This window comes from Narcine bancroftii, chromosome 4 (genome assembly GCF_036971445.1).
Source record: "Narcine bancroftii isolate sNarBan1 chromosome 4, sNarBan1.hap1, whole genome shotgun sequence".
Taxonomy (NCBI): domain Eukaryota; kingdom Metazoa; phylum Chordata; class Chondrichthyes; order Torpediniformes; family Narcinidae; genus Narcine; species Narcine bancroftii.
The window spans coordinates 252,875,561-252,887,641 of NC_091472.1; the positions used below are offsets into that span (position 1 = coordinate 252,875,561).

General features: G+C 42.6%; 1 protein-coding gene across 1 annotated transcript in view; it reads right to left on the reverse strand.

Moving 5' to 3' along the window:
• fam171b (family with sequence similarity 171 member B) overlaps nt 1-12,081 on the reverse strand; it is a 50,110-nt gene that overhangs the window by 17,047 nt on the left and 20,982 nt on the right. The window contains exon 2 of the mRNA XM_069934769.1: nt 1,858-2,091. Within this exon, the coding sequence (XP_069790870.1) occupies nt 1,858-2,091 (234 nt within the window). The remainder of the gene's footprint in view (nt 1-1,857; nt 2,092-12,081) is intronic.

The window sequence follows — 12,081 nt, forward strand, 5'->3', positions numbered from 1 at the left end:
TTTCGTCTTCTTCTCCTTCTGTCATTTTAGGCGGTGGAGGTCTGCGGTAGGACTTCTCTGTTGTGTTCCATGTACAGTTCCCAAATTTGTTCGAATACTGTGATGTTATTTCTTAAATTATGTTATTTTTTCCAATGGAATACATTTATTCATTTCTATGTACCATTGCTGTATTCTCAGGCTATCTTCTAATTTCCAGGTTGACATAATAAATTTTTTTGCCACAGTTAAGGCTATCATAATAAATCTTTTTTGAGCTCCATCCAAATCGAGTCCAAGTTCTTTACTTCTTATATTACTTAGAAGAAAGATCTCTGGATGTTTTGGTATGTTGCTTTTTGTGATTTTATTTAATACCTAATTTAGATTCACCATGTGTTTCCTGCTGACGGATTTAAAGTAAACCTGGTGGGAGCCCTGCCCTCTAGAAAGAGGCATAGCAATCCAGAGTACCATTACTCAGCGCACAGTACTGCATGTACATGGTCCTTGCCCAGGAGAGTGCTTAACGGCCTGGTCCGCAGCTCCACGCGTTCACTGGTGAGCCACACGATATCTAACTATGTGCCCGCTTGGCCTGTTACACAGCCGCTACACTACCACCACCTCATTTTGACTGCCAATGAGGATGTCATCGAAGTAGATGTAAGTGAACTCTAAATCCCTGCCCAAAGCGTCCATAAGCCATTGGAATGTTTGAGTGGCATTCTTCAACCCAAATGGCATCCTGAGGAATTCAAACAGTCCGAAAGGAATAATAATTGCTGTTTTGGGAATGTCATCTGCTTGGACTGGGATTTGACGATATCCATCGTCGTGATCGACTTTGGAAAAATTGTGCAGGTGAGCAGTGAAATCTTGTATATGAGGAATGGGGATCTGTCAGGTGTAGTTATAATATTGAGCCTGCGGCAATTGACATAGAGTCTCCATCCACCGGTGTTCTTGGGCACCATGTGTAATGGCAACACCCAAGGACTGTTGGAATGATACCCAATTCCTCCATGGTAGTAAATTCTGTCTTTGCCTGCTGCAGCTTATCTGGCGGGAGACAACGAGCCCTAGCATAAATCAGCAGACCTGAGGTGCCGATGTAATGGGACACAACATGGACCATTGTGGAGGTATTGAAATTAAGAGAGAGCACACCATGAAATGAGTTGAGCAGGGCAGCATGGGTGTCTTTGTGTAGGATGTGCACCCCGAGCTGGGGAACTCGCCCTTTGCTACATATCAAAGGGTATGTTTGGAAAGTGGCGGAATTGACAAACTTCCTCCACTTAACGTTGACCAGTAAGTCATGGGATCGTAAGAAATCTGCACCCAAAATTGGATGCATGACAGAAGCCAAAACACAATCCTGATGGAACATCGCCTCTCCTATCCTAATTGTGATGCTTCATGTGCAAAGCTCTGGTCCTGTTCCAGCATGTAAACTTACATTGATGAATAATTAATCTTAAAAACATGAGATTATTTATGACATCAAAACACCAAGAACAGAGGCAACTGAGTTAATGCCAAAGACCATTTATGAGATAGTTTATAATTTCCTACTCAATGAAATCATTAAAAGTCAAAGAATTTCTGTCTAAAGCAACACCAAAATAATAATAACTTTATTTTTGAGCTATGGATCAATCAAATCTATTATGCTGTTGGTAGGCACAAGCCTGGGTCTTGAACAAAAAGTAGAATCTTCCATATCCTTTTTGACATCCCAAACCTTGACAGCTAGTGAGGCACTTTACAAGTGCAATACAGACTGACATGGATTAAGGATTAGGCTGCTTTCAGTTCCAGAAGATTTTGGGTGGAGCTCAACCTAGACAAAGGAAAGAACTTTGGAGTGCTTACCTGGCACTCTTTGAGTTTTCCAAGGCAAAGAAGCCAGCAAGTAGCCTCCTTTGCGCGCTGTGACAGTCAGGGTGAGGCCCAGTGTATAAGGTACTTTGAAAACCACTCCTCCACCATCCTCGGTCAGGGCCGAGTTAGTTCTTGTGAAGTTAACAAAGACGTCAACAACGGCCCTGTCGAGGTAATGACGGTTGACCACATCATTTACCTGCACCTTCAAAGTGAATGAAGGCCCTGAAACAAGAAAAGTGATTAATGCTTCACAAAAGTACATTTCACTTCAAAATTTGCTTCTGAGGAAGGTGTGAGCTGCATAGGAACTAAAAGCAGTTTTATTTCACAGATGGTGTCTTCAATGCAATAAAAACATCATTTCATCTTGCAAATTGTGGGCATCTGCCACCAGACTAACTTACAAGTGCAGCTTTGAGTTTGATCAGGAAATAATTTGGTACAGAACACCAATCAAAATTCTTAAATAGCTTGGTTGCTTGCCACTGTCTATCAGTCCAAGAAGGAGAGGCAAGCCATATGCGTGCAAACTGGAAGCTGGAATAGACAATAAAACCCCAAATATTTGGCACACTCAGGGCTTTGGAGACACTGGACAAGAAAATATTCTGGACTATTTGATAATATTCCATTTAACACATGAAAATACTTTTCATTTATTTTCTTTTTTTAAAAAAAACCTCATTGTTTTACAGAATCATGCCACATTTTGCAGTGTAACCAAGATGCTTAAAAACAATGCGGAGATCGAGGCCCTGGTGAATTTCAGGAAATGTTCCCAGATGCTAAACTATCCGGATTTGTGAATAGTCAAATAACAGGTTAACAGAATAACCGTTTAAAAATAAAACATCTCAATGACCTGTTAGGAGTGACTAGCTGCCTAGCCACTCACAAATAATTCTGCACCAGCAGATAGCAAAACATGGAACACAGGAATGCAGGAGGAACTCCGCAAGTCTTGCAGAGTCCATAGGAGGCAAAGATATTACTAAGGTTTTGGGCTTGAGTCCTTCTTCAAGGTATGGGAAGAAGTAGGCAGCCTCTGAATAAAAGGAATGGCAGGGGGAGGAGTACAGACCAACAGACAGAAGGTGATAATTGGATAGGGAGAAGAGGTCAGGAGAGATGAAAAGTGAGTATTGATAGGGGTGGGTGGAGGGGTGGCTGTAAATGCAGAGCAGGCATAAAGGAGACAGAGGGAAAAGGAGAGAGAGAACTATAGGAAAAGAGACTAGGGGGTAGGGTGGTGGCTAATGGAAACTGGAGAAGTCAATGTTAATGCCATCCAGTTGGAGGGTGCCTAGACAGAATATTAGGAGTTATTCCTCCAATTTCTGGCTGGTCTCAGACTGGCAGTGCAAGAGTCCATTGAGAGACATGTCAGCAAGGGAATGGGATGGGGATGTGAAATGGGAGGCACTGGAAGATCCCCTCTATTGCGGTGAACAGAGCTGAGGTACTCAACAAAGTGATCTCTCAATCTGCTTCCAGTCTCTCCAATGCAGAGGAGACAACAATGGAAGAACTAGCTACAGTAGATGACCCCTGCAAGTTCACGTGAACTGTTGCTTCACTTGGAAGGACTGTTTGGAGCCCCAAATGTGTGGGACCAAGAGGAGCATCTCCTGCAGTCACAGGAATAGGTGCGAAGGGGGCAATTGGTGGGAAGGGAGGAGTGGATGAGGATGTCACAGAGGAAGTGGTCCCTGCAGAAGGTGGAGATGAGAGAAGCAAGGAAAATGTGACTGGTGGTGAGCTAGCAAAACAAGATCAGTGGCCAAAATATTAATTTATTGGCAAATAATGTGCTGTACTTGCGTAATACATTTATAGGGAGCAGGTGTAATGATTAAATGTGGATTTCTAACAAATCGGGGACATTAGAAAGATGTGGTATATTCATTATAAACCAACTCCTTACACTGCAGATTTATCCACTTCAGTAGCTATTTCTAGTCACCTTATTCCATTTTACTGCTCTAAGTGTTCAACTATGAGAAAGTGACTTTTTATTTTCCAATCAACTCATGAACATTGACAGTAAAAAGAAAAAGGCAAATAAATTAAAGTCCAATAGATGGCTAAACATCTTTTGAAATAATTTATGGCATCAATTTTTAAGCATTGAATGAAAATTCCACCATATGGGACTGTTTAGAACAATGAAAACTTATAAAACTTTCCGCAGTTTCTAGTGAACTCAAGTTCTGTAAAACACCAGTTGTTGAGTGCACTGGCTCGTTACACATACAATACTTAGGAACAATGTTACGTGAAGCAAAAATCATTCCTGCAGGCAGAAGCCAGGCTTAACTATTCCTGTTAAGCACTGAAGCGTAATGCTTCAGATATTAATGATAATGTTAAATTAATGCATTGTTTTATCTCAACATATCCAAGTACTACAAAGGTCAGCCTTGGATATATTGAGAAACAAGTGGGTAAACCTTAGAATCCTGGCTCAGGAGAACAGAAAGCTATTAATTTTAATGACCAGACAATCAATCAATACTTCAGCTTCCATGACCAAATGTACATTTGGACCTTCTGTTGAGCAAGGTTCCAAATGTGGATCATATGCAAGAAAAGTTTAACATAAATTTGCACAACAAGAGCTTGGGACCAATGCAAAAATATTCTTCAGTGCACTTGCGTGTGATGTTCTAGTGTACATGTATGCAAGGATGGAAAATTGCAGAGAACCATTCTTGAAAAGCTATACTCCCAACTGTGCCATGTAAATTGTCAATAATTTCTCCAAACATTTATTTTGTGATGCAAAGGTATTATCAGATGCATCAAGAACATAACATGTGGCCAGGCAGGGGTGGGAGTGACTGGAGAGCACGAATGCCAGAAAGGCTAGAAGCAAGTACAAGAGAAAACAGACCACTAATGAATCCTTTGCACATTACTCAATTGAAATTTTGCAAAACACTTCATTTAAATGTAATCAAAAAACACAAAACCTTGGCGATGCTGGTAATTTGAAAGGGAATGTTGAAAATAAGAGGTCACCTGTCATCATCACAGGTTGCTTCACTGAGATGATATGTTAACTGGGTTTCACCCTTGATGGACACTGCCTGACATGCGGTGTTCCTCTTGCACTTCATTCAAGTAAATCCTGAACACCAGTGTCCCATAAGGTTATGTATTCAGTCCCCTATACATCCATGACTACGTGGTAAAACACTGTCCAAACTCCATCTACCAGTTTGTAGATGCATCACAGTCATCGGTTGTATCTCTACATTGAGACGGCGGAGCACAGGAAGGAGGAAGAGAGTCTGCAGCCATAGTCAGGACAATGACCTCTCCCACAATGCCAATAAAACAAAGCAGATAACTGCAGGAGATGGAAAGGACCACATGGCCAAGTATAAATCAACAGCGCTGAGAAGAAGGAAAACTTCAAGTTTTTAAAGGAGTACACATCATCAACAACTGTCCTGGTCAAATGTTACAAGCAAGAAAGTGCACTAAAGGTTCTACTTTCTGAGAACCCCTAAAAAATTCGGCACATCCCCGAGGTCTCTTACCATTTGTTACCGGTTCACCACTGAAAGTATCCTGTCCAGACTTGGTGCAGACACTGATCGGCAGAGAATGAATAAATGCAGCTGAAGTCATCCTTTTTATCGACTGTTCACATCTCCTGCTGTCTCAGGAAAGTGACCAACATATTACAGGACTTATTGCACCCCAATCTAATTCTATTTTCTCCACTTCCATTGGGCAGAAAATACATTTGCTTGAGAGCATAAACCTCTAGATTTAAGGACAGTTTTATTCCTGTTGTAATCAGTTTCTTAAACTGATCTCACTGGTGAAAGATTATTCCTTTGTACAGTTTTTTTTTTAAATTGTACTTTTCTCTATACCTTACATTACTTGACTTATTATGCACTACTCCCTACATTATTGTGTTACTTGCCATTATTACTGCTCTATAGAGATTTAGGTACAAGTTTTTTATGTGCCACCTTATTGAACAATTTCTGGAAATCCAAGTCCATAACCTCCACCCATCATTCACTGTTCTTTTTATCCTCAAATAACTCCAGTAAATTTGTCAAACATGACCTTCCCTTCCTGAATCCATGCTGCATCTGCCTGATGGAACAATTTTTATCCAGATGTTTTGCTACTTCTTCCTTAATGATCATTTCCATCATTTTCCCAATGACACACATTAAGCTAACTGGTCTCCAGTTACCTGCCTTTTGTCTACATCCTTCTTTAAACAGTGGCATGAATTTTGCTGTCTTCCAATCTGCTGACACCTTCCTAGACTCCAAAAAAATGTTGGTAAATTATCACAGCAGAGGAGACAGCCCCATGGACAGTGACCACGATGGTGGACCAGTGAGGAGCTCTGCAGCTAAAGGACATACACAGGCAGTGAGCTGTTGGTGTCCTGCTGGCGACTTGAGGTCAAAGGACTCACACCAGGCTGCGGGCTGCTGGAGACTGGCTCATGGGAACCAGGTATCAGAACTGAGACTTGAAGGGGTGCTGAAGGCAAGAAGGCTTCCCAAAGGGTCGTGGATGCTGAAGTCTTCGTCATGTTGGAGGCATGGATCTGTGCTTGGGTTGCTAAAAGTCTGAAATGAACTAGAATCTTTTGTGGCTGCAGAGGCTGCGGGGGTGCTGGAGGCGAATAGGCAGACTCTCAGTAACTCTGAGGAGACTTTCTTTTGGTTCCCTTTATCTGACTGTAACCACTGATAATGCCAAATCTTTGACTGCCTTATGGCAGATTAAAGGCAATTTCATGTAATATTACAGTTCTCTTTATTACACAATAAACAGTATCCAAAATGATCCGATAAATGCCTCTGCTATAAATTCCATTTTTGTCAGTACCCTGTGATGCATTCCATTAGGACCAGGGGACTTATCTACCTTTAGACCAACTCATTTGCTCAGCACTGCCCCTTGTCTCAAGGTGCTCACCTCCCATCACATCTACAACATCTTTTTGGCATCTTAGACGCACCTTTCACCCATGAAAACTGGTACAAAGTAGTCATTCAAAGCCTCAATCATTTCCACATTACCCAATATTAATCTTCTTCTCATATTGGGACCCCAGTTCACTTCAGCCACTGTTTTTCATTTTTATATAATTGTCAAAAGTTTTCCTATCTATTTTCATATTTTGTGCTGGTTTACTTTCATAATCTATATTCTCCTTCTGTGTTGTTTGCTTTGTGGATCTTGGTTGCTTTTTAAAGTTTTCTCAACCTGCCAGTTTCCCACCGCTCTTGTGACTTGGTATAATTGAGCTTTTAGTTTGATGCCTTTCTTTAAGTCCTTAAGCCTGGCTCTCCCCACCCTTATGTTCTTGTGTTTAACTGGAAAATACTTTTTGTTGATTACTGTGCAAAATCTCTTCCATTTCTAAACTACCATGTAGCCTATGTACCATATGTAACTATGTACCATAGTTAGGGGGATGGATAAGAGGTCTGTGATGTTGAGACTGTTCAAGGCATTGGTGAGGCCAAATTTAGAGTATTGTGTGCAGTTCTGGTCACTGAATTATAGGAAGGATATCAATAAGGTAGAGAGAGGGCAGAGAAGATTTACAAAATTGTTATTTAGGTTTCAGAAGCTAGATTAGAAAGAAAGATTGAGCAGATTAGGTCTTTATTCCTTGGAGCGTAGAAGGTTGAGGGGGATTTGATAGACGTATTTAAGATTATGAGGGGGATAGATAGAGTTGATGTGGATAAGCTTTTTTCCCTTGAGGGTAGGAGAAATTGAAACAAGAGGTCATGAGTTAAGGGGCAAAAGTTTAGAAGTAACATGGGGGGAAATTTCTTCACCCAGAGAGTGGTGGCTGTGTGCAATGAGCTTCTGGGAGAAGTAGTGGTGGCAGGTTCCATTTTGTTATTTAAGGAAAGATTGGATAGGTATATAGATGGGAGGGGAATGGAGGGGCAGGGTGCAGGTAGATGGGACTAGAGGAAAGACCTTAGTTCAGTGCGGACTAGAAGGGCCAAAATGGCCTGTTTCCGTGCTGTAATATGTTATATGGTTATAACAATGTCAGAGACCACGTCAGTTACAGCAACACGCGAAGCTATAGAAGGGTGAACACAGCTCAGAACACCACGTCAACCTCCTTCCCCTCCATCTACACCTCCCACTGTCTCAGCAACACAGCCAACACACTGAAGGAATGATTCCACCCCAGACCCACTTTGTTCTCCCTCCTCCCATTGAGATTAAAGATGGTGAAATTGACTGCAGACTTAGATTCTTTCCCACAGCCATCAGATTCTGAATGAAACCCTCAACCAATCTCTTAGGCTGTTATTTATTTTTTTCTTATTGCAATCCCATGGTCTGTTACAGTTGTCTTGCCCCCATTACTTTGAATGGCTGTTTGAATAATCCTTCTCTGAGTCAGTTAGAACCACAGAACACAACAGCACACAAACAGGCACTTTGGCCCATCTAGAACATGCTAGAAAATTCTGTCTAATTCCAAATCCCAATGAACTGCAAAAGACCACAGCCCTCCATACCTTTCCTATCCATGTACCTATCAAAATTTTCCTTAAATGTTGAAATCGAACCTACATCCACCACTTCTGCTGTCGAATATACTGAGTTGATACAGTGAATGTGAAGATAGATACGTCCCCACTGGACTTGTGGTGTATATTATGCATAAAGTATATCTTTGGAAAATAAAACAAGCCTTATTATAATTGTTTACATTGCAATTGCATGGTGAGGCAGCTGGCCAGAAGCTCAAGGGCAAGGTGGCAGGAAACAGCACAGAACTCAAGGAATGGATACATACGGCAGCAGCTGATCTCAGATTGCCAGCTGAAGTATACATTACCAGACTCCAATTTTTCCACTCATTCTCTCCAAGGCATTACATTTTAAACACTTAAATACTACAGGCAGCAGCAGGCCCTGTAGAGTCTAATTAATTGAATGTTTGAAATGCCTAAGACTCCTGAGGAACCCCCGGGGCATTTTTTTTAAGCCAGAGTGGAGTTCACACTGGAATCACACTCTTAGTTACGTGAAGCAGCAGCAGTGATAGACTTCCTCCTCAAGGGAGTCTGCCATCTCCTTTCTCTGCAGTCACTCAGAACTGAACAGCAGATTTGCACTGAGTTTTTACATTTAACAGAGACATCAAACTTTTTTTTAACTTGAAGCAGAAATACAATGTAATTCAATTTAAGGGCTTTTCAGCTAAGATTTCTCTGCTTATCTGTTTAATTCACAGAATTACATTAAATCTCTTGGTGCCTGCCACATTGACCACCGCCAGTGGGCTGATAACGCCTCAAACCGTGCATCTTGGCGCCTCACAGTTCGGCGGGCAGCAACCTCCTTTGAAGAAGACCGCAGAGCCCACCTCACTGACAAAAGGCAAAGGAGGAAAAACCCAACACCCAACCCCAACCAACCAATTTTCCCCTGCAGCCGCTGCAACCGTGTCTGCCTGTCCCGCATCGGACTTGTCAGCCACAAACGAGCCTGCAGCTGACGTGGACTTTTACCCCCTCCATAAATCTTCGTCCGCGAAGCCAAGCCAAAGAAGACATTAACTTGTAACCACCCTATTAATACCCTTGAAGGTTTCTGAAATTAACTGATCCCATGGGACCCTTTTATACTGCAATTAACTCATATATAGATACAACTATAGCTGTTTCAAAATATTAATAATAATATTCATAATTTTTAAACGCTTGGATAAAATGCACTTGTGAAAGGATTGATACAATCCATATTCGGTATGAACTGTCAGTAAAGCACAAGAGAATTACCAGATTATAATACGCATATTATAATGTTGGATCCACTGGTTCTTTATTCCTTCACTAAACAATCTCAATCACAGAGCAGACATAGCCAGATTCTTAAAAATTTTCAACACTCAGACTGTGATCTGTGGGAAAAAAATAATCACAAACTTGTTTCTGCTTATTGGGCATAAATATGGCAGAATTCATTGTGACCTGTCAGCATCACAAAAGATTTATTGCATAACTTCATTTCAAGCCCATTCCCAGCCACTGCCCAATTTTCCTGAAGAGTTTCATTTTAAGAACATGCTTGACCCTGTAGCTCATCAGTAACCCTTGTTCATGCTCCTCCTCATATGTCAAGACCTTTGGAAACCTACACTGCTCCAACTCAATAAAAATCCAGTTTTGAGAACATCTCAGCCTTTTCCATCTGGTCAAACACTGACTTTGCCTTAAGGAAAGAAGAAAACCTGTGATGTTTCCACATTGGCCGGGGTGGGGGGGGGGGGGGCAGGTGCGCAATGGGGGCACTGCCTTTTAGAGTTTTCTTCCACAAAATGAGATTGTTGGACACAAAAGTCTAAGTTTTTGTTTTACAACCTATTAAAAGCAAAACAATTGGCATTTGCCTTCATTATTCTAGAAAACTCAGCATTTTTGCATTTCTGCATTGTGGCAAGATGAAAAACAATCAATGATTTCCCTTTCGCAACAGCTTGCCATGGCTGGATTTAACTGAAATTTAAGAAGCAGGAGTCACAGAAACCTTGTGATTTGCAAAAATGCGGTAGGAAGCCCCATGCATTAATTGGGCACAGTTAACCAGGCAGCTTTGTGCAACAATCAGGGGCTGCTTCAGCAAAGGAGATGACAGGGGGGTGTTCATTTGGTCCATCAGATAAGATCCTGGGGCTTTTCTTAAGGTCCTAATACATATTACCGCTTTGAGTTTTGTGTGCCCAATGGAGATGTGAGGGGGCTGGTAGTCATGGTGGGGAGCTGGCTGATGGAGGACCTCAGTTTTCTTCAGGCTGACTTCCAGGCCAAACATTTTGGCAGTTTCCACAAAACAGGACGTCAAGCGCTGAAGAGCTGGCTCTGAATGGGCAACTAAAGCGGCATCGTCTGCAAAGAGTAGTTCACGGACAAGTTGCTCTTGTGTCTTGGTGTGAGCTTGCAGGCGCCTCAGATTGAAGAGACTGCCATCCATGCGGTACCGGATGTAAACAGCGTCTTCATTGTTGAGGTCTTTCATGGCTTGTTTCAGTATCATGCTGAAGAAGAATGAAAAGAGGGTTGGTGCGAGAACGCAGCCTTGCTTCACGCCATTGTTAATGGAGAAGGGTTCAGAGAGCTCATTGCTGTATCTGACCCGACCTTGTTGGTTTTCGTCCAGTTGGATAACCATGTTGAGGAACTTTGGGGGGCATCCGAGGCGCTCTAGTATTTGCCAAAGCCCTTTCCTACTCACAGTTTCGACAACGAGATAGACAACAGACTCGCCAAGGCAAATAGCGCCTTTGGAGGACTACACAAAAGAGTCTGGAAAAACAACCAACTGAAAAACCTCACAATGATTAGCGTATACAAGGCCGTTGTCATACCCACACTCCTGTTCGGCTCCGAATCATGGGTCCTTTACCGGCATCACCTACGGCTCCTAGAACGTTTCCACCAGCGTTGTCTCCGCTCCATCCTCAACATTCATTGGAGCGACTTCATCTCCAACATCGAAGTACTCGAGATGGCAGAGGCCGACAGCATCGAATCCACACTGTTGAAGATCCAACTGCGCTGGGTAGGTCACGTCTCCAGAACGGAGGACCATCGCCTTCCCAAGATCGTGTTATATGGTGAGCTCTCCACTGGGCACCAAGACAGAGGTGCACCAAAAAAGAGGTACAAGGACTGCCTAAAGAAAGCTCTTGGTGGCTGCCACATTGACCACCGCCAGTGGGCTGATATCGCCTCAAACCGTGCATCTTGGTGCCTCACAGTTCGGCGGGCAGCAACTTCCTTTGAAGAAGACCGCAGAGCCCACCTCACTGTCAAAAGACAAAGGAGGAAAAACCCAACACCCAACCCCAACCAACCAATTTTCCCTTGCAACCGCTGCACCATGTCTGCCTGTCCCGCATCGGACTTGTCAGCCACAAATGAGCCTGCAGCTGACATGGACTTTACCCCTCCATAAATCTTCGTCCGCGAAGCCAAGCCAAGAATACATATTAGGATGCCCCCAGATGCAACAAACATATTTCACACTACAGACTCTGTGTAGGTTAACTGGCTAATTTAGTCTGTTGGTGGGGGGTGGCAAGTGTCAGAGCCCAGCCGAGTTATCGCCTTCTGGCTGTATGAAAGCACAACCTGCTCTTGCATTGACCCCCCCCCAAAAATTCCGGGTTGCCAATTAACC